Here is a 26,285-nt window from a genome sequence, read left to right as displayed (position 1 = left end):
AGCACGCTGCAATTGTTTCTCTTGTGCCAGATACATCTTGACTCACATCATCAAGTTTGCTGATGACACAACAGTGGTGGGCTTCATCAGTGATGATGACGCTCCTCTTACAGAGAGGAGGTACAACATCTCATCAACTGGTGTGAGATCTATAACCTACCACTCGATGTTAGCAAAACAAAATCAATAATTGTGGACTTCAGGAAGAACCATTTGGCACACAATACACTCACCATCAATATTAATGCTGTGGTATCTGTGAAAAGCACCAAGTTCCTGTAGGTGCATATCTCCCATGACCTGTCATGGACTACCAACAACACCTTCTTATTCAAGAAGCTAAAGCAACGCCTCCAATTCCTTCGTAGGATGAGGATAGGCGATCCAGGGGTGCCATCGAGAGTATCCTCACCAGCAGCATCTCAGTCTGGTACGGCAGCTGCTCTGCTGTTGACCAGAAGGCCCTGCAGAGGTTGGGGAGGACAGCAGAGAAGATCACTAGATCGGCCCAACCATCCATTCAGGACTTATACCCGTACCGCAGCTGCAAGAGAGCCATCAACATCATCAAAGATCCCACCCAGCACTCGACCTGTTCATCCTCCTACCCTCTGGCAAACGTTACCACAGCATGCAATGCAAGACGATCAGATTCAGTAACAGCTTTTACCCACAGGCCATTAGACTACTTAACTCTCTCAAGAAAACTTCATGAAATTGGAAACTACTTCAGTTACAAGACTGATTGATAGAATAATTTAAAACTCAATGTCTGTAAAACACTATGCACACAAACATAGATGCTGGCACAATTATCTCTATGTGCACAAGAACTACAAGTTTACACAAATTTACCTCATATTGCTACACTGCACGTTGTACTTTAAATCATTTTTACTGTACTGTGGAATTGTATATGCCCACTGTTGTCTGTATATGTTGATGCCTGTGTGCACTTTGTACTTATACTATATGCTGTGTGTCATATTAATACTGCACATTTGAGTTTGGGGAATCACAATTTCAATCCTTCCATGCAATTACTGTGACATGTTCGGTTTTGACAATAAAATTTACTTTGACTTAATGTCTAATTTCTCACTTTTTTCATAATTTTTACATACCAAGTCATCAGTTGAGTAATAGAGAAAATAATTAGCAGATTACCTCATATTGACAATAATCATAAGATACAGTTGTCTACAAAATAGTTCAAAATGAGCTCCACCTCAACCAAATACAAGACCAGATATTCTTACGTAATAATAATCAAACAACGAAATATGATTCACAGGGGAAAAAGGAATTTTAGGTCTTCAGCCCTGATGAAAACATCTGTGGCCACATGCCTGTATCCTAGTTTAGGGTGCTGTTGAAACCTGTTTGGAGATTATAATAGGGACACAATTATGGTGAAGAATGCTTATTTCACAGCACTAAATTCAAGTTCACCCATAGCTATTTTGCTAAAGGAAAATTAATGATATATAAAGAAATAAAATGTTGCCTAGTAATGTTACTTTTAACTTTTTAACATTTTTTTATGTACATTTTACTGTATTTCTGAATTCTGTTTTCAGAGTCTCACAGCACCATCAAAACCTAACATAAGAATGCTGTAAATACAGACAAGGGGAGAAATAAATAAAAATGTTCAGCCATAAACGTGAAAACAGTTTGTTGTCCATGACAAAGATAGTACTTCTGTATAGGTTTTATTGTCCCCTAGAAGAAGTAAAAACATTTCAAATGGCTGCAACTCAAATTTCAAAGAGCATATCAAAGGGAAAAACAGCAGAACATCTACTTATCCTGTGTTTAATAAATAATGTTGGACACAGTTTTCTCACTTTTACAGAGAGTTAATAAAATAATGTTTTAAAAAGTGTTTTTAGTAGAATACCAAAATTCGACCTGGCTCTCAAATATGTCGTAAAGATTTGCACAATGAACACAGATAGATATCCCTTTGTTCAAGAAAGCAGCCTAATAAAATACATTTTACCTCCTTTTTTCTTTCCCCCTTATTTGATCAAATAGGAATATCTTCTGCCTGCTACATTTTCGGCAACCTCAATGATCAATACAAAGGAATGTCATGCTTTATAGTTAAATCTCAAGTTATTAGTTTTCATTTTACTTGTGAGGTGATCTGTGGTCCTCTCCACTTGTGTCTGAGTGACTTTGTACCTGCTTTTTGTGGATCAAGCAAAATGCACTGGGCTGGGTATCCAAAAGCCTTTAGCTTAAAGGTGCAATAGGTGATCATAGTTCTTAAGAAATACTTTTTGTTATGCTGGTTGAAAGTCTCTTCACATTCAGATAGAAATCATTCAGTTAATGGGTCTAAATGTATTTTATATGTATTCATACATTCTGTGGAAGGCGTAGGCACAAGAAATGTAAGTCAAATTGAAATGCTGATTCCAAGCGTTTCTATTGGCTTTCCTACCTGCCAGTCATCATGTATTTGCATACCTCTTTGCACCCAGCTTTTGCAGACAGAATACGTCATCAGCGCATTCACGTACGCTACGCAGACAGATCAAGAATGTCAAGCAAACAACCTGACCTTCCTTCCTGGTGTTGAATTTTTTTTACTACAGGTACTTTGAAGTTTTCTCATTGGTGAATGACATGTGATGTTTTATAGTAATGTTGTCTCTGATTGTATCTGTGTGCGTTCATGCGTTTGGGCGGCATGGCTTTGGACGGCGATTTGCAGGGAGGGTGGTACGTTTGCTTTCAGGCTAAAGTTAGCATTTTCCAAGATAAACACAGCCCTTAGAAACTGTTTACTTAAATACAGCTGAATAACTAAAGAACAAATACTGTGAATTGGCTATGTCTACCAATGACCTGATGACCCGAATGACTCTAATTAGCCTAAAATCAACTTGGTCTGAGAGAAAATGTATCAATAGTGTGTATTTAGGTACACCACGGCAAAACAAAACTTACCCTTTCTTTTCCTCTTCACTTTTGGCCCCTCCTGACTCAAGGGCTTGGAGATGGAAGGCAGCTGGTGGAGTACAACACTGTGGAAGGGAGGGATCTGTGGGGATAAGAGATGGAGGAGAGACAGAGGTGGCAGAAGGTGCTGGTGAACAATATTTTTTTTTTTCCTTTTCTTCATCTGTCGCAAAGACTTACAGCATGGAAGTGGAGAAGACTGTGTGTTGCGTCCCCCGAGTATATACATGCGTATTTTCCTTGTTTTACTAGGATAGCTCTATCTGCCTGCCTCCGTTACTATAGTGATGTAGCGCCGATTCACGTGATGTACCCGGAAGTCTATCGCTAGCGGCAGTCGTAGCAGCATACTGATAGTGCTCTCAGTCTTCCGCTTCTAGAGCGATCTCTTTTTCTTTTCTCCTCTTTGCTGAGCAACGTCTGTGAGTACTTCTTATCATTTAATATTAATGCAGTCTCTATTTTGTTCCCGGTCAAGTGGCGGCTAAGTTAGCTTCATACTTATTACTGCCGATTGTTTACCAGCTCGATTGCATCTTATTATGTAAATTACCTGTGTTGTTTTTGACACTTGTATTTGGATTTAATATCAATATGTAACGTTTTCTCATCTGTATTTTATTGCAGTTTAACAATAATCTCAGTAAACTTTATGGAAACTAATCATCCGTGTCCTGGAGTTTTTGGGAGGGTTTAAACTGATTGGAGCACAGTCCATGAAACTGTGGATGAAGAACAGCTGTAAAAGTAGTAGAGGTGGGAGGAGAGAGAGAAGTTGGAGAATGTGGAAAGACAGAGAAACAAGGTTAAGTACAAATACAATCTCTGATTCCACAGTGAGATTCTCCGGCAGCTCCACGGTGAGGCTCTCTGGCTGCTCCAATGTGAGGGTCTCCGGCAGCTCATTTCAAATCTGTATCATATTGACATAGAAATGTATTTTAAATAATGATTATTATTTCTGAACACAAATGTTGCTCTTACCCTTAGTCAGCATAAATTCATGAGCACTTTGCATCTTCTCCAAAAACATTCTTGTGACAGTAGTGGACACTTATTTTAAGACTTTTTATTTTGTTTTCCAATAAATAAAATGGGCTTGTAACCCTCTGCATGAAGTTTCCGCACCTGAAATGAATAAAAGCAGTTATTACACATTAAACCCACTGAACAATTAGATACACTAGGACTGAATAAAACATTAATACCTTAAATACGTTTATCATCATCATAAAGCGTTCTACAGAAAAACCAGCATTACGTTCTCAGTTTATTAATCTTAATCAGAGTAATAATGTGCATGTAAACACACTCATTGATGCTTCATTCTTGTGTGACTTCTTCAGTATTCGTGTTACAACTGTTCACTGAACCATTCTGGTGTGCTTTTCCCAAAACTATTGTTACCAATTATGGTCGCAAGTTCTGTCATTGACAGCATAGTTTAACAATTCAGTGTTTCCCAAAACCATCTTTCTAACAAACATTTGTTAACAGTATTGCAAAGTTGTATTGTTTGCACTCTAGATGTGTGGTTTTGTTTAAGTGTGACATGTACATTTACATGCTCTTGAGCAAAAGAAACATTCTATATGCATTCTAGATATAAATACTATTTTACGTCTTTCGTCAAGAGAAATTAAGCTGTTTTTAAAAAGTACATGTGCATATGCTCTGGGACTCCATTGGAAATCTGAAATTATAAAAGTGGAAATCTGGAAATGAAAGAAACAGGAGGAAATGAAACACTGGAGAACTAAAATAGATTGTTTAGATGCCAATTTAGTTTTTTACAGCAATAATCTGACATTAATTTGATCTGAACGGATTCATTAGTTCTGTAATTAATTTGTACAGTAGACATTATTATTCCACCACCTGCGTGACATCATCAACTATATTGTTGAACCAAATGTGAGAATTTTTTTTTTTTAATGTATACACTACCGGTCCACATTTTGTGAACGCATACTGTGAAAATATGAAATAAAACAAAGGGACATATATTGTAACACTACAGGAATTATGTTGCAACTAAAAAACACAACTTTTATATTTTAGTAACTTTAGTGTTGTCACATTTTGCCTCATATCAAGGATCTTCATCAGGTTTCCATTTACACTGAGCTCTTGACTGTTCTTCTTCATTATTTAGTCAATGTCAAAATTATAAAAAAAATATATATAACTGAAAAAATGACATGTATATTTGCAAAACTACGTTTTTGTCTATAAAAGCTCTTTCTTACATTTTAGCATACACCTTCAGATCAAATATTTTCTTTTTAATAATAAATAATATATATAATAAAGAAACATTTAATATAACATTATTAAATATAATAAAGAAACAATTCACTGAACTGTTCAAAAACTTTTGACGGATAGTGTGATTATGTAAATATTTGTCTAAATATAATCCAAAATAAAACAATTAAACTTTTCCCCTCAGCAGCTGCAGTATGTGTCAGGTGTATCAGTGCAGTCACTGTTCAGTCTGACTGACGGAGGTTTTTGTACGACTCTTTATCACTGTGTCAACACTGGACCACTGTGATAACTCTGACAGTAATAATCTCCTGAATCTTCAGTCTGAACTCCACTGATGCTCAGAGTGAAATCTGTGTTTGATCCACTGCCACTGAATCTAGATGATACTCCAGTGTAGAGGGTTGTTGCATAATATATGAGGAGTTTAGGAGCTTCTCCAGGTTTCTGTAAGTACCAGGCGAAGCGATCACCATTATACACTTTACTGCTGACTTTACACTTTATTTGAACACTTTGTCCTGGTTGAACTGCTGTTATTGATGGACTCTGAGTAACAGTGTACTGTCCTCTACACTCTGAAAGAAACAACAAGAATGAAATATAAGACAACACTGAAACAAATGAAGATTTCACTCTTCAATAAATGAACAATCGTGATAAAAATGTTACTACACAAACCTTGAGCAAACACTGTGAGTGTCCAGATGAAGATGATGCTGAAAGTCATTGTTGTTCTTGTTGGTTTGTGTGTTGATGAAGATTGTGTTGTGTTGTGTTGTCAGTCATGAAGTGTTAAACTCACAGCACTATAAACACTCTCAGAGCACTGAAGCACGTGATCACAATGCAAAGAAGTGGGCAGGATTCTTCTGCTTCAGTCTAGTGCACTATAATTATTGAATGTACAAAGACACTAAACTACAACAACAACAATAATAAAAAATGGAATCCTTCAGAGATCTTCTGGGGCTGTTCTTCGATCATGCTAATTTATTTAGCTGGATGTGATTGTTGATGATTTCGTATTATCTTTGATTGTTCGGTTCTTCAATGCTCATCCTGGACTTTCTGTCTTAGCAACAGATCCGTTAGCTTAAACCTGCTCTGGAGAAAGTTTATTTCATATAAACAGGATTAGATCGCAGCCATGACGCAATCAAGCCATATTCATTTGTTGGACCTTCATATTAAATATACAGTATAAAAAAGCGCAGACAGTGCGTATGATGGAGGGTATTTATCAAATATGCAGTTTGCCATTTCAAATTTGTGTTGTTTTTGTTTAATAAATGATAATATTACCGGTGGCTCAGTGGTTAGAGCATAGCGGTTGCAATGGCAAGGCCATGGGTTCGATCCCAGGGGATTGGCCACAGTGAGAAATCAAAATATATAGTACTATGCAATGTTGTCGCTTTGGATAAAAGTTTCTGCCAAATGCGTAAATTATATATTTGCAAGATATATTCACTTTAATAGTATTAATAGAATTAAGCAAAAAACAATTGAATCAATAAGGAAGCTAACTGATGAAATGTCTTAGATGGTGTGTGACACATACAGTATCACCAGCACTGAAGCAAAATGACCTGAATCTGCATGAGTCAACAATCTTCAGTCACATTTATGATGGACTGTGTTTAAAGACACCATTCCCTGACCCAAACCTGTTACACTGAAGCTCAAGTCAGGACAGGATCATGAAATGAACTTTGGGAAACTGATACGAATTAAGGATGTCAGTGTATAAAACGTTTAAGGGATGAACCTGACAGGGTCTGTACTGTTGCATGTGCTACACTCAGTGCCGGCCCGAGCCTTTTGGGGGCCCTAAGCAGAATTTGATGGGGGGGCCCACTCCCAGCACGCGGAGTCACCTGTGCTTGAAGATTATTGACACAAATATCACGCTATAATGTTACATTATAAATTAATAAAAATACTCAATACGATACTTAAATAAAAGACTTTACTCTTCAACTTCTAAATACAAACTGTCACAGAACAAGAAATGAATAATTTGCAAATGTGCAAATGAACATTAAATGTGTAATCTTTTAAATACGTTTACATTTAGGCATTTGGCAGACGCTTTAAACCATAGCAACTTACATTGCTTTATCCAATACATTTTACATAGTTGCAATCCCCTGGGATCGAACCCACAACCTTTCGTTGATAACGCAATGCTCTTACCACCGAGCTACAGGAAAGCTGTATGAAACCAAAATAGACAAACATTCATATGTATTGGTGCAACCAACATGGTATTGGTATATTTTAACATTCACTTCAACACACACAGCAATGCTAGCGGGCATCCCTTTAACTTAGAAGGTTAAGTTCCCCTTCGGCTGTTTTCTCCAACTTAAACTGATGTCTATTATCAATACGTGAAATATAGATAAATGTATATTAATAATACGTGACATTTCACTGTTGATGGCGGGGATTTAACGTTAGCTCTGGTGAGGGCTTATGTAAGATCACGAGTCATGGCTAGCAGCTACCTCAAGTGATGTGAGCACAATTTTCACTAATCATGCAAACATACCTTTATCTTGCTCTTTTTTCTCCTCCACTGTCCATTTCTTCTTTCTCTTTTCGGCACCAGAGGATTCATCCTTTTTTGTGACATAGCTTGTCATTTATTAATTACAGTGACACGCACTTGCGCGCCGGCGCGAATTGTCAATGCACGCGAAATTTGTCTAAGCGCAATTGCGCAAGACTCAACCGCTGGCACTCACAGCAGCAAATCAGCAAATCGGCAAATCAGAATTTTCTTATCTTGAATTATTCATTTAATTGATTTATTCATATTCATTAATTAATTTATTCATTCATTCATTTATATAACTTGTTTTAAGTTATTTAATTGTAAAAAAAAACGATTGGGGGGGCCCCCTGGTGGCCAGGGGGCCCCAAGCAGCCGCTTAGTTTGCTTAGTCCTCGGGCCGGCCCTGGCTACACTACACACATCATCAGAAAAGAGAGGAGACCTGAGATGAAGAAGATCTCTAAACCACTACACTTAGACTGAGCTTCATGAGATATAACACCATTTCTTTAATATTCTTAAATAAAACAACACAATACATGCTTAGGCCCACATGCATTTTATTTTTAATCTCCATAGATAATAGACAGATATCACAGTCATGTTTTACCTGCAATAAGAGTGAAGAATGTTAAACAATATAGAAGTAGTTTCTAAATCTGCAATCTTCTTAAAACTAAATCTCCAGTTTGTGTTCGATCAAGTGAGATGAAGGATTTTCTACAATAGCTTCAGTAGATTATATTTGACTGGTGTAAATTACTGAAGTAGAAAACTGTCAATAAATGACTCAATGAGTAAATGTGATAGATGTGCATTGTTGTTGTTTTCATTGTGTTTGTGTATGTGTTTGTGTGTTTGTGTCCTGCGTCTGGTCCTCAGAAGGCCTCAGTGCTCAGTGTCGTCCTCTTCTCTGCAGATCTTTGAAATCTTGAAAGCGCTGCTCTGTCTGCTCAGCTCTTACTCTCCACAGGGGGCGCTGGTGAGCTGGACACTTGAGGGGTCAGAGGTCACTAAAGGGGTTCACACCAGTGAAGAGAGTGAGCAGGACGGCCGATACAGCCGCAGTAGCATCCTGACCCTCAGCAAAGCACGCTGGGAAGAGAGAGGGGTGTATGTTTGTAGAGTCAAACACCATAAACAAGATTCATAATAGCGGCTGTGAGTGTTGATGAGTCGTATCTGAGTGTCAGACATCATTCATGAGTCTAGTGCAGCAGATCAATACTGAAAGAGAGCTCGTGTGTCAAACCACTGTGACATCTTTCAATGTGCTGTGTTTACTGAAACATTCAATAAAGCTTCTGAACATGTTACATTTGTGTCTAACAGCTTCATTCAGACAACAGAGAAAATCACATGTGTGTTTGTGCAGGAATGTCCTGTATCATGATTCTTAATAGTTTTAATAGTTGTGTAAAGGTTCATGTAGCAGTAAATGTGAAATGCAGGTGTTGTGTTGTGAACATGATCTCTGGAGACAGAGCTGATCTATTCTGAGAACATCAGAGTCTCTTCATCCTGTCAATGCAAATGTGATTTTCAGCTCAACACTCTCAGTGTCACTGTTTGATTGGTTCAATCATCTGAACTGAAACACACAAGTTTCACTTCTTTATTGTTAGTGGTTTATTACTATTAAACTTCAAACAAGAATATTAGGGTTAAAATTGTACTTTGCTGTACATGCACTTCTCAGCCTATATTCATACTGTAAACTAAAAACACAATATATTTATTGCTATGTTATAAAGTTGTGTGTGCACATAAATGATTGACATAAATCATGAATTTAACTAAATGAATATTCTAATCAAAATATAAATGTATTTTTTCTCTTAACTGGTGTGAACACTGAACTCTCTGAACAAATGTTGTGATGATGAACAGCGGCTGTTTGTGCATCTGATCATAACGTTTATCTCATAAAGATCATTAGATATGTTGGTTACAAGAACACACACAAACAGAGAAAAACATCTTATATAAATGAGTCAGTGTATGTTCTGCTGATAATATGTTCATCAATAATCAGGGGAATTTAACACAAATAAAATAAACTATAACCATGCTAAAATAAACTGATCCTTCAACAGTCAGTATGGATTTTAAAGTCATTTTCTATTATCTTCATAACTACAAAAAATATATATATTGGTGATCAATGTTTTGTGTGTGTTGTATGATCAGCTGCAGTATGTGTCAGGTGTATCAGTGCAGTCACTGTTCAGTCTGACTGACGGAGGTTTTTGTACGACTCTTTATCACTGTGTCAACACTGGACCACTGTGATAACTCTGACAGTAATAATCTCCTGAATCTTCAGTCTGAACTCCACTGATGCTCAGAGTAAAATCTTTTCCAGTATTTGCTGTTCCACTGCCACTGAATCTAGATGATACTCCAGACTGGAGGCTTCTGATGTCATATATGAGGAGTTTAGGAGCTTCTCCAGGTTTCTGCTGATACCAGGCTAAGTAGTCGCTATATATTCCTACATCTATATGACACTCTATTGTAGCTGTTTGTCCCTGTTGAACACTTTTCACTCTAGGTTGAGTCAGAGTAATTCCTTTAGATTCTGAAAACACAAAATATAAACAATTTGTGTATTAAACTGTATTAACATCATATACTAAAACAAGCACGACAAACACAACAGAAATAAAAACAAGTCAGATTAAGTCTTCATGTCTCACCTGTAATAAACACTGTGAGTGTCCAGATGAAGATGATGCTGAAAGTCATTGTTGTTCTTGTTGGTTTGTGTGATGTTGAAGATTGTGTTGTGTTGTGTTGTCAGTCATGAAGTGTTAAACTCACAGCACTATAAACACTCTCAGAGCACTGAAGCACGTGATCACAATGCAAACTCACTCTCTACATGTATCATTTACCTCAACACAGACAAACACTGGACTTGTGATGTGTTCTGTATCTTTAAGATCATGTGAATATTGTGTGTTATGTGTAATATAAATAATGTGTATGTTTTAATAAAGATACTTGTATATGTCATGTGCATATGTTTCTTATATTATTGATTATGATTTTGAATTTATATCATCATATCTTTACATCATCAATTTGACTGCAATGCTTTATTTTTGAATATTGTTTCCTTGTTCATACTCTGAGGATTGAGGTCATGAGAGTCAGATATGAGAATTAAAACTTTTCATCAGTGAGAATTCTCAGGATTTGTAAAAGCCTTTGTAAAATAAGATCATATTTTTGTCTTAAATAATGAGGAGATTAAATGAAATGTAATGTGTATGATGTGTGAATGTGTGATAAAGTGTAGAGATGTGTGTGTGATGTGTTTATAGTGCAGTTACTGAAGCGTTCAGAGGTTTTTGTACAGTCGCTCTATTAGTTTGTATCACTGTGGTACACATTCGGCAGCGGCACCAGACTGGATGTTGGCAGTAAGTAAAAACATTCAATAATATTATAACAGATTTCTGCTTTCACATGTAAAGATAAACTATGTATTTAAATATGAAAAAACATGACTTTGTACCATCGCACTTAAAAATCTGAAATAGAGCCCCTGGGTTTTTATACATAATATTGTGAGTAAAGATTTAGATGTGTTTAATGATTTATACATAATTATGTTGTTAATGTGTTAAAATGAAATAAAAGAGGATTACTCCAGATTAAAATTATGTACGCAGGTTCCAGTTCTAATTAAGTTTTTTTTTTTTTTGTAAAACAATAACATTTTTAGTGTGCTATAAATGTATAAAACATGCATTGTGAAAAAAAGAACATTAAATTAAATGTATTATGTGTTACAAAACCAGTTTTTTAGGTCAAAACTATTCATTTGACTCTCATAATTATTTAATTGCTGTTAAGACATTGTCACTGTAGTTGATGTTACAGATACTTTCTAATTTCTGTTTTAGTCCTTAATCAAAATAAGTAAATGTCACAAAGGTAATGTGTTTTCCAAACTGATCATTTCTAAAATCTAAAATCATTTTACAAACATTACTTTGGTTATTCAGAGCACTTGTAAATATTTGTGAATTATCTATGAACATTAAGATCAACATGAATGAAAGATCTCATCTTCATTTATTTATTATAAGTATCTTATTATGAAGTTGTTTGTTTCTCTCTGTGAGTTTGTGACTATTGTGTGTTTGTCAGGCTTCACTCGTCCTAAAGTGAGCGTCCTGCCGCCCTCCAGTGAAGAGATTTCCACAAAGAAAACAGCAACACTGATGTGTGTGCTCAACAAGGGTTTCCCCTCAGACTGGAGTGTGATGTGGAAGGTGGACGGGAGCAGCAGATCTCAGGACAGCAGTGTTGGGCTCCTGGAGAAGGACGGTCTGTACAGCTGGAGCAGCAGTCTGACTCTCTCTGAGCAGGAGTGGAGCTCAGTGCTCTCAGTGAGCTGTGAGGCCAAACACAAAGATCCCAGTCATACAGTCACTGGAGAATTCAGGAGAGATGATGAGTGTTCACACTAGACTCTCTCTCTCTCTCTCTCTCTCTCTCTCCTCTGACTTCTGTTCTCATCTGAGTCTCACTCATGTCTCACATGTGTTTCTACATTCATTCTCTCTCTCATCTGACATCTGCTCTGCTTTTCACAAACAACATCACAAACCAGTGCATGTGTGCTTTATTCATTCACTGCTGATTGTGTTTCATTACAATTCATCAAATAAAATCATATTGAATCTTCATGACTCATTTTGTCTTTTGTGACAGATCAGAACATCAGCTCTTTATTATAAATAAACATCACTCAATGAACCATGAAAACACCTGCAGATGAAGTCAATTTCTAAAGCAAACTGTCAAATGAATAACCACAAGTCGCTTTCACTTGTTTGACACATTATTCATGAGTTGGTCTCATACACATCATACTGACCTTATGAATGTTTTATAAACTCTTCACTCTGATATAAGACATATTGAGTATGATTACATGCACAAAATAAACGGATATCTTCAAAAAATCATCTTACACCCTTAAAAGAAATGGTTTTATTTAGAACCAGAAATGGCTCTTTCACCATCTTCTTTTGGAACTCCAAAATGATTCTTTGATTTCAATTTAAATGGTTCTTTAAAGAACCCTAAAAGGGTTCTTTATTATTATGTATTATTTATTACTGATAAGAAATTATAGCCAATCCAGGCAATTCAAAAAGTTTATATTTATCCATTTTATTATGCAAAATAAAATTCTTGTGTCATGACGACAATTTAGTATTTATATTATTTGTAATAAAAGCAACTGTGTGCTTAATGTCAACTGGGTATTAAACACTGAAATGAAAATAGACCGCAAACAAGCATCCATAGCCTGTGTCATGTCAGTGTCTGCTCTCTTATGATGTTCACATTGTTCATCATAATGCTGACACTTTCAGCTTTGAGGGGATCAGGAGAGACATTAGGCACTATGGTTGGTTTAGGACCTTTGGGTTGTAAAACATACATAAACCGTTCCTTTCATGACGTTTATATTTTGAAGCCATTGGCATGTGTCATCTACTGATCATTTATCAACCATGTGTAATGGGATTTGGTGAGTGAAAGCTAGGTTAGCCTATCAGTGAGTGTGGCGGCGTATTTAAAGGGGTGGTTGTAGCCTTATATGGGTCACGTCCAATCTGTCGGACTTTCCCTCTCGTGCACTGCTCTCGTTGGTGGTGGCAGGTAAGCTGATAGCTGCTAGCATTCGGTTATGTTTTTAGTTGTTTTATAGTGTCAGTGTAGGCCTACTCTTAACGTTCTTTTGACTTTTATCGTGTCTTTTCCTTTGCACTGGTGTGGCTCTGGTGGTCTTTCTGTGCTGCAGTTGTGAGTTATATGACCGCCCATCGTTCAGCTACGTGTATAATGAGCTTTTTCACATTGCATTTATTCACTCGGTGTGGCGTTTAACGTTGGCCAACATGCTAAAGTCATGGTTCCTTTCATCCCTTCATACAAGCGGGTGAACTGACTGAACCGGCACCTGTAAAGTGATGCACGTGAGGTATAACCCCTTCTGGTAAGTGCTTCACACAGAGTCTTTACATTGAGGAGGATTACTATCAGTGTTAATTTCTCCCTATTGTGTTTGTGTTCCCTATTGTACACCAGAACTTAAACACACACACCCCGGAGGGGAATTTATTTAAAGGAATATGTGTTCCCGTGGCCGTGAAGGATCTCCCAGGTGTCCGTGACTGGGTGACTTCGGTCCGGGAGGTTTAGAGGTGAGGTGAGCTCGTAAAGCTCGTGGTGATCTCCAGCTGGTGTGTGTTCTTCCCCGTGTTCCTGTGTGACTCGATCCCAAGGCGAACTGCCGGTCGTTAGTCCGAGCCTGCTTACGAAAAGGGAAGAGACACGTTAAAGCCTGCATACCATGGAGTCGTACCCCTCTCTGCTTTGGGTTTGTCAGGCTTTTATGCTGCCTCTCATTATTTCCTAACGACCGGCAGCTGCGCCTCAATGAAACCCTCTGTTTCCATGGCGACGCTGATTGTGCTAAGGGAGACTCGTCACATCCCCCCCCCCTAAGCGTCGTCATGGGTCGGCGGGACCTCCTGTCCATGGAAGAATGTGGTTGTAAGGGGGGTGGAAGTCGCTTACCTGACCGGGATGTCCAACCTGACCACATCCTCGACAGACCGTCCGCATTGCCATGGGAGGCCCCGGCTCGGTGTATCACAGTGAAGTGGAAGTCCTGGAGCGCTAGGAACCAGCGAGTGATCCGCGCATTTGTGTCCTTTGCTTTGGCCATCCATTGAAGTGGGGCATGGTCTGTAACCAAAGTGAAGCTTCTTCCCAGAAGGTAATACCTGAGCTCCAGGACTGCCCACTTGATCGCCAGGGCCTCCTTTTCGACCGTGGCGTAGCGTGTCTCAGCGGGGTTGAGTTTCTTACTTATATATACCACCGGGTGTTCTTCACCCCCGTAGTTCTGAGACAACACTGCGCCTAGGCCTGTGTCCGATGCGTCGGTCTGGAGGATGAAGGGACAGCTATAGTCGGGAGCATGAAGTATTGGGGACGACGAGAGAGCCTCCTTCAGGGCTCGAAAGGCTTGATTCGCTTCTGCCGTCCATAGAATCTTCTCCGGCTGTCCCTTTTTGGTCAGGTCGGTCAGGGGGCTGGCGATTGATGAGAAGTTGGGGATGAAGCATCTGTAGTATCCCGCCAGCCCCAGAAAGGCTCGTACCTGGGTCTTATTCTGAGGTCGGAGGGCTTTCTTGACCGCCTCCACCTTTCTCTCTTGGGGTTGGATCAGACCCCTTCCCACTCGAAAACCCAGGTACTGAGCCTCGTCGAGCCCCAGGTGACACTTCCGTGGGTTCGCCGTCAACCCTGCCTTCCTTAAGTCGACCAGTACCCTCCGTAATCTATCTATGTGGTCCATGCCTCCGAGTGGATGACTAGATCATCTATGTAGGCCGCGGCATATGCTTGGTGAGGACGTATAAGGACATCCATCATCCTCTGGAACGTGGCAGGGGCCCCATGGAGCCCAAACGGTAGTACCCGGTACTGCCAGTGTCCAGAGGGCGTACTGAAGGCTGTCTTTTCCCTAGCTTCTGGAGCCAGAGGTACCTGCCAGTACCCTTTCGTCAAGTCCAAGGTGGAGATATACCGGGCCTTTCCCAGACGCTCCAGAAGCTCATCCACCCGGGGCATGGGGTACCCATCAAAACTAGATACCTCGTTCAATCGACGAAAATCATTACAAAAACGGAGGGTGCCGTCGGGCTTGGGAACCATCACAATAGGGCTCGACCAAGGGCTGCGGGATGCCTCTATAACCCCCAACTGCCTCATCCTGGTGATCTCCTCCTCTATCGCCAGCCGACGAGCCTCAGGGACCCGATAAGGACGCTGCCTGACTATGAGACCGGGGGGTGTCCGAATCTCATGCTGAATAATCCTTGTCTGCCCGGGCCTCTCGGAGAAAACGTCCTCAAACTGACTGACCAGGGACCTGAGGTCTTGTTTTTGAAGGGCTGATAGATGTTCCCCCATGGGTATTTCCGGTGGTCCTGACTCCGCAAATGCCGCCGTCTGGGTCGGTGGTGCTACCCATTTCTTCAACAAGTGACATGGTATAACTGGTCCTCCTTGCGGCGTCCCGGTTGACGGATCCGGTAGTTGACCGGCCCCAGCCTCTCGACGACATTATATGGTCCCTTCCAGGATGCCAGAAATTTAGAAGTCGCCGTTGGGAGAAGTAACATCACTCGATCCCCAGGTACGAACTCTCGAGGCTGTGCAGTCCGGTCATACCACCTTCGTTGGGCACGCTGGGCCTCGGAGAGGTGTTCCCGGACCAAGGGCATCACTCGGTCTATCCGCGTCTTCATTTCCTGTACATGCTCAATGAGGGTTCGGTGCGGGGCTGGTTGATGTTCCCAGGCTTCTTTGGCAACATCTAGTAGTCCTCTTGGCTGTCGGCCGAACAGCAGTTGAAAGGGTGTGAATCCAGTGGATGCTTGGGGTACTTCCCTCACTCCAAAGAGCACGTACGGGAGCATAAGGTCCCAGTCGCGCCCATCCTCTGCCACCACCCGCCTCAGCATCCTCTTCAAGGTTTGGTTGAACCTCTCCACCAAGCCGTCTGTCTGAGGGTGATAAACTGAGGTGCGGAGTTGTTTCACCTGGAGTAGGTGGCAGAGGTCTGCCATCAACCGGGACATAAATGGAGTCCCCTGGTCAGTCAGGATCTCCGAGGGGATACCCACCCGGCTGAAAAGAAGAAATAGCTCCTTCGCAATGGCCTTAGAGGTGGCCTTCCTCAGCGGTATGGCTTCCGGATACCGGGTGGCGTAATCGACAATGACTAGGATGTGTTCATGTCCCCGGGCAGACTTAGGCAGCGGTCCTATCAGGTCCATTCCCACACGTTCGAAGGGCACCTCGATGATGGGTAATGGAATGAGGGGACTGGGGGGAGGTTTCTTAGGGGAAGTCTTCTGGCACACTGGGCAGGCCTGGCAATACCTCTTGACCTCGGCTTCCAGGCCGGGCCAATGGAATCGGTCTCGAATACGTTGCGTTGTATTGGCGGGTCCCAGGTGGCCGGCCATGGGGTGGGTGTGTGCCAGTTCTAAGATAGTATCAGTCTTCCCCTTCGGTACCACCAGTAGATGTTTCTCCTCCCCCCGTCTTTGTGCGACACAGTACAACAGACCGTTCCGGACAATGAAGTACGGGAGGGGGTGGGGACCCGGTAATCGAACCTCCTCTTCTACCATCCTCACTTGGTTCCAGCAGTTCCTCAGCCGGTCATCCTCTCTCTGTTCCTTACCAAAGGATCCTCCTCCGGTTATCTGCTGGAATAGTGTAGAGAAGAGGTTAGGGTCTGAACACTTACCCTCCCTTTCGCTTTCCGTAGCCAGTAGCGCCTTTCGGTGTTCCTTCGGCTTCGGTCGTTGGCGACGGTGGCGACGACCCATCCCCTTATCGGCGTTCTTGTAGGATGCCGCCAGCAGCTGGTCAAACGCAGGATAGTCCCGGCCCAGCAATATTGGCACTGGAAGGTCTTCGACCTCTCCTACATCCATCTCCCAGGCTCCTTGTTGAGTAGACAATGTAATTCGGTAGCTTGGGACTTGTCGAATATCGCCGTGGACGCACATGACTGGTATTCTTGTAGTCTTCTTAGCTTGAGCCGGAAGGACTCCTGGTTGGGCCAGCGTTACCGAACTCCCCGAGTCTAGGGTGGCGGTTATAGCCTGACCGTTAATGTGGACAATTCTTCTGGGAGCTCCAGGGAGGGTGGGTCCGTGTTGTCCACATCCCGACAGCCAGGAGCGAGCGCTTAGTTGGGTTCGGTCTGTAGGCATGGGTTCGTCCTCTGGGTTAAGATTTGCCGGTCTGTTGCCTGGTCGAGAGGTGCCCTCCGATGGTCGCCATGGCGGGGTCATTCTCCGGGGTGGTGGTCCTGTTCTCTCTCCTACCTCACGGCCTGCTGATGCCTCGGCAAGCTCTACCGACTCCACCATTTCCTTCATGGTGGTGGGTCCTCGCATGCCAACGGCGTGGCGTAGACGTCTAGGGAGGGCTCTTAGGAGACGGTCCACTACCACCCTTTCGGCCACTTGAGATGCCGAGGGGTTGTCCGCCAATAACCATAGGTGAGCAATCCTTGAAAGTTGTGTGGCTTGGTGTCTCACCGGGAGCTGCTCCTCGTACGTCCACTGAAAAAACTTCTGGGCCGCACTAATCGGAGATAATCCTACTCGGGCCATGATTTCCGCCTTGAGGGTATCATAGTCTTCATTGGCGGGAGTCGGTAGAGCGTAGTATGCACGTTGGGCCTCTCCCGCGAGGAATGGAGCAAGGATTTTCGCCCAATTTGCCCGAGTCCAGCCCTCCCGAGTCGCGATGACCTCAAACAGATGAAGGTATGCTTCCACATCATCTTGCTCGGTCAACTTGGTTAGCAGACGGTGAGCATTGGTCCGATCCTCTGGTAACGGTACCCGCGCTGCTATACACTCACTCATTTTCTCCATGGCCCGCTCAGTACGGTCTTGTCTCGTGGTGAGAACCTCGACCAGCTGTTGCTGTCGTACACTGATCTCCGTGAGTCGACGGGCAAGGTCTTCCATAATTCAGAGGTGATAGGAGAGAGAACCGATCTGGAAAAACAAACCACGAAAAGAGTTGTTAATGGTTTGGTACGTGTCGTTTTCTCACCAATATGCCCGCATTCTCCACCAGTGTGGCGGGTGGAGAAATGACACGTACACCAGAACTTAAACACACACACCCCGGAGGGGAATTTATTTAAAGGAATATGTGTTCCCGTGGCCGTGAAGGATCTCCCAGGTGTCCGTGACTGGGTGACTTCGGTCCGGGAGGTTTAGAGGTGAGGTGAGCTCGTAAAGCTCGTGGTGATCTCCAGCTGGTGTGTGTTCTTCCCCGTGTTCCTGTGTGACTCGATCCCAAGGCGAACTGCCGGTCGTTAGTCCGAGCCTGCTTACGAAAAGGGAAGAGACACGTTAAAGCCTGCATACCATGGAGTCGTACCCCTCTCTGCTTTGGGTTTGTCAGGCTTTTATGCTGCCTCTCATTATTTCCTAACGACCGGCAGCTGCGCCTCAATGAAACCCTCTGTTTCCATGGCGACGCTGATTGTGCTAAGGGAGACTCGTCACAGTACGTCTGCAAAGAACCCAGACGTTAATCTTCATGAGCCTTTCTTTCTTTTCCTTTTTGTTTCGTCTTTCTGAAATTATTGGTTTATGTACGATTATGTTCTGTTGTGTTTGTTTCATTTACTGTGAGTTGCATGCGTGCCTCATTGGACCAAGTACCTGCATTGTAGAGCTATTTGTGGATTGCATATAGGTAACTGGTACATGAACCTGATGATTATTTTATTTTATTTTTATAAGGAGTTTTGTTATTAGTTATTTTGGTTTATTGTGTGTCTGAAGTTGATTTGGTATTAATTACTTTTTGATTTCTCGCAGAGGCCCTGCGGTTATTTGCTTTTGTTTTGTTTTCTTGTGTTATACATTCAAATTTGTTTGTTTTCTACAGTGTTCCCTGCTGTCATTAGCATTTTTTAAGAACCTTTTCTGTATTAATAAAATGTGTACACTGTCTACTGCAATCATACAGCTTTAATGCAGACCGGAGGGAAGTTCTCAGCTGTGGCAAGCAGCGTCCAATTTCTAGCTCCAACCCTAATAAAACAATCGTGAACAAGCTAATCTAAATGTTCTGGAATAATGAAAAGTGACAGGCAGGCAGTTAAGTTTGATCAGTGTTGGAGGAGCCAGACAGAATGAAAATGGAACTTGCTGGCCGCTGCCCAAAGTTAAGAACTTCTACACTTGTTATAGCGGCCCTGCAACAATGTGTCATGCATTCTGACTTCTTTACAATTTTAAACGTGCTGTCTTCTCATGCTTAACATGGTCAACTTGTCAGAAAATGAGATGGGCATATTACGTAGTATTTTTGTGATCGAAATACTCCCCCAGCGTTCGTACAGGCTTCGGAAAGTTTTTTTCGAACATATAAAACTTTTCTTAGTCCCTTGATAGATCCAACTATGAGATATGGCTTGTAGATCTTACAGATCTAAACTTTGAGTCCAGTTTCACTAGATCTCTCTCCGTCAGGAAAAAATAAAAGTCTATCCTTTAGAGTCTATCCTACAGTCTATCCTTTAACCCAGTGGTTCTCAACTCCAGTCCCAGCTTCTGGAGTTGAGAACCACTGTTTTAACCCAACCAACAAGGAGATATAGAGCTGAAGGGAAGAACAGCAGGCAGTATTATATACTAACGTTGGTAGTACTTTTAACTGAGGTAACGTAAATATTATCCATTTAGCATCTAGTATCACTATTTAACACTAGGGCTACTCTAACAAATAGGAATGTTAACTGATTAAACTAAATATTTCAGCAATATGGTTTAAAAAAAAGGTAAAAACTTGACTTACCCGATGGTATGAAATGTCAGACTTCCCATTTTGTAAGAAAACTTTCACTGTCTCGAGGTTCATCTTCGCCAATCCACAAACAGGAATTCAAGGAGGTGCAACACATTTACGGCACCAGAGGGCATTTTGCGATTATTTGTTTTTGATGCCCCCTTCGGGTTAAATTAATTGATAATGTGGTATGATACAAAATAAAGAAAACACCTGGTTATACAAAATTATTCACCAAAAAGGCAAAATATAATGTATTAGGAAATGTCATGCTTGCATAAAAAAGCTGACAGAAAATAATCAGTACACTTTATTTTACAATTATAATACAATATTAATATTTGTTGACTCACAGCAGTCACTCTCCTTTTTGACAAAATTTGTTGTGTAAGACTATAATTATTGTGTAATCTTTAGTTTACACTTCAGTCACAAAACATGAATTATAGGACCATTTTATTAAGAAGTTTCTTTGCCCTCCAAGGGTTCTACACATAACATTTTATTTGGTAAAAGGTTCTATTTGCCAAGTACAGAACCAAAGGGTTCTATATAGAACCTAAAGGAACCATTTTTTAGTGTATAAATAAACCTGTTCCCTTTCTGTCGGTCTCTCGACGTTGTGTCGAGAACGACAGATGGGGTTCGCCCTTGAGAACCAATCAACTCTGACTACTATAGAAAAGGCCAATGAAATTTGGCGAATGCAATTTGCATGCCGGGCTCCGCCCCCGGAAATCCGGTATAAAAGGAGGCCGGCGTGCAGCATTCACTTACCTTTTGTTCTTCAGAGCCATCGCTCATGAGTACAACTCAGGATTCAATCCTCTACAACTACACGCTGGTGCTACGACGTGTTACAGCGGATCGTCCCTTCCTGCAGCGACCTTCCCCTGGGCGTCTCGGCGGTTCCGGAGGTGTTAGAGATTTTTTCTAAAAGTCCTTTTCAGGACTGACTGAGCATTCTCCAGCGCGGCATGTCCCGCTGTTCTCTTGGGTGCGGCACCCTCATCGAGGAGGGGGATGGACACGATCGCTGCATTAGGTGTCTGGGCGTCCAGCACACTGAAGCAGCGTTCGTTGACACATCTGCCTGCACTGCGGGCAGATTGTCATTCAGAAGTTGCGGTCACGGGTGGCTGTCTTCCTACGGGAACCAGCCACCATTTCGTCTGCTACCCGGGCTGTGACATCTGTGGCTACGGCCCCGATGACCACCCACGTTAGCAGCGTTAGTGATACGGGGAACTCTGCGAACGTAAACCCGCCAGCCAAGTGCTTACGGGCCGATCGCACCCCGATTCGCTCTTCTGAACGTTCCCCAACCGGCGGTGGCATACCGTCCGGATCCTCACGCACACACTCGGAAACGATGTGTGACGTAGATGAGATGTCGCTCGCAGCATCGGAGGGAGACTGGCATCCGACTCTGCCGAATCCAAACTCCACCCCCAGCGGTCGAGTTCAGGAGGAAGCAGAAGTGATGTCATCCGTGCTAACCCGGGGATACGTGGTTCCCGAGGTCGGTGCGCGGTGCAAACCGCGCCCACCCCGGGTGCCATGTTTTTCCCGGAGGTGCATGAGGAGCTGTGTAAAACTTGGAACGCTCCACTCACGGACCGTTCCAGTGAAACCAGCTCCGGCTCCCTTACTTCCCTCGATGGTGAGGCAGCCAAGGACTGCGTCGAGATCCCCCGGGTGGAACGTCCGCCTGCGGTGCACCTGTGCCGCGGACGGCTACCACCTGGGGGGGGATCGACCACTCCTACCGTCCAAAGCACGTAAGACTTCGGCATCACTGGTGTCGAAAGCTTGCGAGGTTGCGGGCCAGGCTGCCTCCTCTCTCTATGCCTTGGCCATCCTGCAGGTCCGCCAGGCCAGGGCGTTGAGAGGGCTCCACGAGGGTAAGGCCGACCCGGGTATAATGCAGGATCTCCGTGCCACCGCTGACAGCGCTCTACGGGCGACTAAGGCGGCGGCACGGGCCCTGGGTCGGACGATGTCCACGGTAGTGGTCCAGGAGAGACACCCCCGGCTATACCTTGTGCAGAAGAGTGACAGCAAGGAAGTCCGCTTTCTTGATGCACTCATCTCGCAGGGTGGGTTGTTGGTAACACCGTCGAGGACTGCGCTCAGCAGTTTTTTGACGGCGAAGCAGACAGTGGCAATTAACCACATTTTTTTCACGCCGCGACTCGGCCGCCTACAGGCCTCCGAGATCTCACGTGACGTCTGCTTCCCTGCAACCCAGGACCCTTTCGACATCGGCTCCGGTTCCTGTGCCCCCACAGGCGGCACCCCGGAAGCAGAGGTCGAGGGGGAAACCTCCACCCCGTCAGCAACCTCCTCGCGAGAAGGGACACTGACTGGAAGACCCCAGGGAGAACAACATCGGGCCCGAACCTTCACAGCCACGGCTCTGATCGGTCGGTACGGGACGACTCCTGCCTCGTCACCAAAGCCGGGCCCTTGTTAGGGCTTGGCGCCCACTTACTCACTGAGTTTTCTGTTCTCCCCGGGTTTACTTGCAGCCGATCGCACACTCCACTGGACTGTGCTCGGCGAACCGACCTCACACCCTGGCGAGGCGTGAGGTCGTACACATACGACAGCCGTCACCACTCTCAAACCGACAGTGCGTGCCGTTGTCCCGCCAGGCAGGTAAGCAGGCGGAGCAAAAACCTTCCCTCCGGGGACTCCCCGCGACATGGTTAGCTCCGCCAGCCGACGAACCACCCCCTGTGGGAATGATGAAGCAGACCGTCCCCTTGGTCACCCTGTCACAGTCCCTGGGAGCTCGAGAGCTGCCCACACTGTCTCGCTGGCTAATGAGGGCGGTCCGTCTTGGTTACTCGATCCAGTTCGCCAGAGACTCACCCAAGTTTCGGGGCATCATCTCTCCCTCTGTCAGAGGCAGGGACGCCTCCGTACTTCGGGTAGAGGTCACCACCCTTCTGGCAAAACAGGCATCGAGTTCGTCCCTCAAAACCAAGATGTTCAGTGGGTCACCACCCGCACTTCATCGTTCCCAAGAAAGACGGCGGGTTGCCCCCAAAGGCTGCGTACCCTGAACAGAGCACCTTCACAAGCTGCCATTCAGGGTGCTCACACAGAGGCGCGTCCTGACATCTATGAGGTGTCAGGATTGGTTCGTGGCAATCGACCTGAAGGACGCTTACTTTCATGTCTCGATCCTCCTCGACACCGGCCGTTCCCACGGTTCGCGTGCGAGAGGCGGGCATATCAGTACAGAGTCCTCCCTTTCGGTCTGTCCCTGACCGCCCTTTCTCCCTGAGAGGAGGAAGGCGAGCGGGTACTAAACTATCTCAGCGACTGGCCTATCTTGGCACACTCGCGAGATCTGTTATGTACACAAAGGGACCTGGTGCTCCGGCACCTAGGTCGATTGGGACTCCAGGTCAACCAAGAGAGGGGCAAGCTCTCCCCAGTGCAGAGCATCCTCTTTCTCGGTATGGAACTCAACTCTGTCACCATGTCGGCACACCTGTCCGCAGTTGTGCCCAACCAGTGTTGAACTGTCTGAAATGAACATTTTAGGCAGACAGCGGTCCCCCTGAAACAATTCAGAGGCTCCTGGGACACATGGCGTCCTCGCGGGCTAATACCCCTCGAGTTGAGGCCACACACCCCGGGCAAACTGAACTAGACAGCCGACGTGCTTTCTCGCCAGTTTATGCCTCGTGGAGAGTGGCGACTCCACCCCCGTGCAGTCCAGCTCATTTGGAGGCTGTTCGGGTAGGCCCAGGTAAAACCTGTTCACCTCCCGTAACACCACCATTTGCCCGCTTGATAGTCCCTGCCCTCGGCACGGATATCCTTGCGCACAGCTGGCCGCGGGATGGGCGGAAGCACACCTTCCCCCCCCAGGAGCCTTCTTGTACAGACTCTGTGCAAGGTCAGGGAGCAGGAGCACCAAGTGTTATTGGTTACACCACACCGGTCTAACCGCACTTGGCCTCAGAGCCGATGCTCTGGACAGCGACTCCCCCTGAACCATTCCCCTGACAGAGGACCTGCTCTCTCAGGGGAAGGACACGTTCTGGCATCCCAGATCAGACCTCTGGAACACCCATGTCTGGTCTCTAGACGGGACGAGAAGATCCTAAGATGGCTACTCCCCCTATACGGCTGAGACCATCACCCAGGCTAGGGCCCCATCTACTAGGCGGTTACACGCCTCTAGACGGTGCCTCTTCTCGTCCTGGTGTCTTTCTCAACGAGAAAGACCCACTGAGGTGCTTGATCAGGATTGTGTTCCCCTCCTCACGAGACTGGAGACTAACATCTCCCTTCCACACTGAAAGTGTATGTAGTCGCTATTGCCACTCATCACGACTCAGTCGGTGGAAAGTTTCTAGGGCAACACGACCTGGTCACCAGGTTCCTAAGCAGCGAGAGGGCGGAATCCGCCTCATCTCCGCTCCATACCCTCTTGGGACCCTAAGTGGTCCTGGGGAGCCTCAGGGCCCCCCAAAGAGCCCCTCGGAGGTTCCGATCTTCCTCATAGAGTAAGACGGCCCTCCTGACGGCGCTCACTTCCTTCAAGAGGGTAGGGGACCACAGAGCATCCTCCGTGTCCCTGGATTGCCTTAAACTCGGCCCTGGAAACTCTCACGTTATCTTGAGACCCAGGCCCGGGTGCGTGCCCAAGAAGTTCCCACTACTCCCTCCGGGGCCAAGTGGTGAACTTGCAGGCGCTCCCCATAGGGGAGGAAGACCCAACCCGATTAGTGTTGTGTCCAGTACGTACTGGACCGCACGCAGAGCTCTGAAGCTCTGACCAGCTCCGTGTCTGTTGGAGGACAGCAGAAGGGGAAGGCTGTCTCCAAACAGAGGCTGGCGCACTGGGTCGTGGACGCCGTTACGACGGCATTCCGATCTCAGAATCTCCCATGCCCATTGGCAGTGAGGGCTCACTCCACACGGAGTTTAGCCACCTCCTGGACACTGGCAGAAGCGCCTCTCTAGCAGACATCTGTAGAGCTGCGGGTTGGGCTATGCCCAAACACCTTCGCAAGGGTTAACAACCTTCGCGTAAACCCGGTGTCAGCCCACGTCCTGCGTGGCGACATGTAGGACTGGCATCCGGGGAGGCGTATGCCTGCGAAAGCACCTTTCCACCCTCTAACAGGTTGGGTCAGTGTGCTATTTACCTTTTCTTCTTACCCGAACACATCGCTAAGAAACTGGTACCTCACCAGCCTCCCTTCTTACCCAGACACTGGTTAAGAATAGGCATTCCATCCATCACCAAACAAGCACCCCCTGGGGGCTGGCTGGGCAGAGCAGCCTTCCCCCTTAGGCCGGGATACCATGTGAGCTATCACAGATAGCTCTAACCGGACCTAGTGCTACCGGACGTCTGTAACACCCCCTCCGTGGGCTGTTCCGTCTGATGTATCCTCATGAGAATGGTTCCCACTCCTGGTAACCCATGAGCTTCCCCAGGTGGGCCTCCACCTCGCGGTTAACTACTCAGTCCGCACGTTCCATGCGTTCTCCTCCAAGGACGATACCATACCTATATCCACCATATTCCTCCCCACGGGTAGGAGGTGGCCTCTGTAGCGCTTCTCTGATTAAGAGTCGCGCTTACCCGGTGTAAACTGATCTGGACGGCCTCTCGCCTATAGAGAGCTAAGGCCCCGTCCGTGAAAGTTACCGGTCAGGGCTGTACCCATCTTTCTCCAAGAAAGCTCTGGAACCCCCCGACCACCACACTGGAAGGTTACAGTCTCACGAAAGCTTCGAGATGACACGCCCAGGCTTGTTACCGTCGCTTCGCTAGAGATTGTGACGCGATACAGCGTTGTGGCGTTTTCCATAGGCAACCCCATCTGTCGTTCTCGACACAACGTCGAGAGACCGACAGAAAGGGAACGTCTTGGTTACGTATGTAACCTCAGTTCCCTGATGGAGGGAACGAGACGTTGTGTCCCTTATGCCACGAACACGTATCGTATTCTGCTGCAGTTTGATAGGTCTCAGGCTCTTCAGAACAAAGGTAAGTGAATGCTGC

At 44.6% G+C, this 26,285-nt stretch overlaps 1 pseudogene and 2 gene segments (V, D, J or C); 1 reads left to right on the top strand and 2 right to left on the bottom strand.

Moving 5' to 3' along the window:
- Positions 1-5,421: 5,421 nt before the first annotated feature.
- On the bottom strand, positions 5,422-5,983 carry LOC130414717 (immunoglobulin kappa variable 3-15-like; annotated as a pseudogene).
- A 3,566-nt stretch (positions 5,984-9,549) lies between these two features.
- LOC130414378 (immunoglobulin kappa variable 1-8-like) lies at positions 9,550-10,623 on the bottom strand. The segment is given in 2 exon segments: positions 9,550-10,385; positions 10,504-10,623. Coding segments are annotated over 2 exon segments (366 nt in total).
- A 1,275-nt stretch (positions 10,624-11,898) lies between these two features.
- Positions 11,899-12,450, top strand: LOC130414377 (immunoglobulin kappa constant-like). The segment is given in 1 exon segment: positions 11,899-12,450. A coding segment is annotated over 1 exon segment (375 nt).
- The last annotated feature ends 13,835 nt before the right edge of the window (positions 12,451-26,285 follow it).

The sequence above is a fragment of the Triplophysa dalaica genome, chromosome 24 (genome assembly GCF_015846415.1).
Source record: "Triplophysa dalaica isolate WHDGS20190420 chromosome 24, ASM1584641v1, whole genome shotgun sequence".
NCBI lineage: Eukaryota > Metazoa > Chordata > Actinopteri > Cypriniformes > Nemacheilidae > Triplophysa > Triplophysa dalaica.
This window is presented reverse-complemented; position numbering and strand designations above follow the sequence as displayed.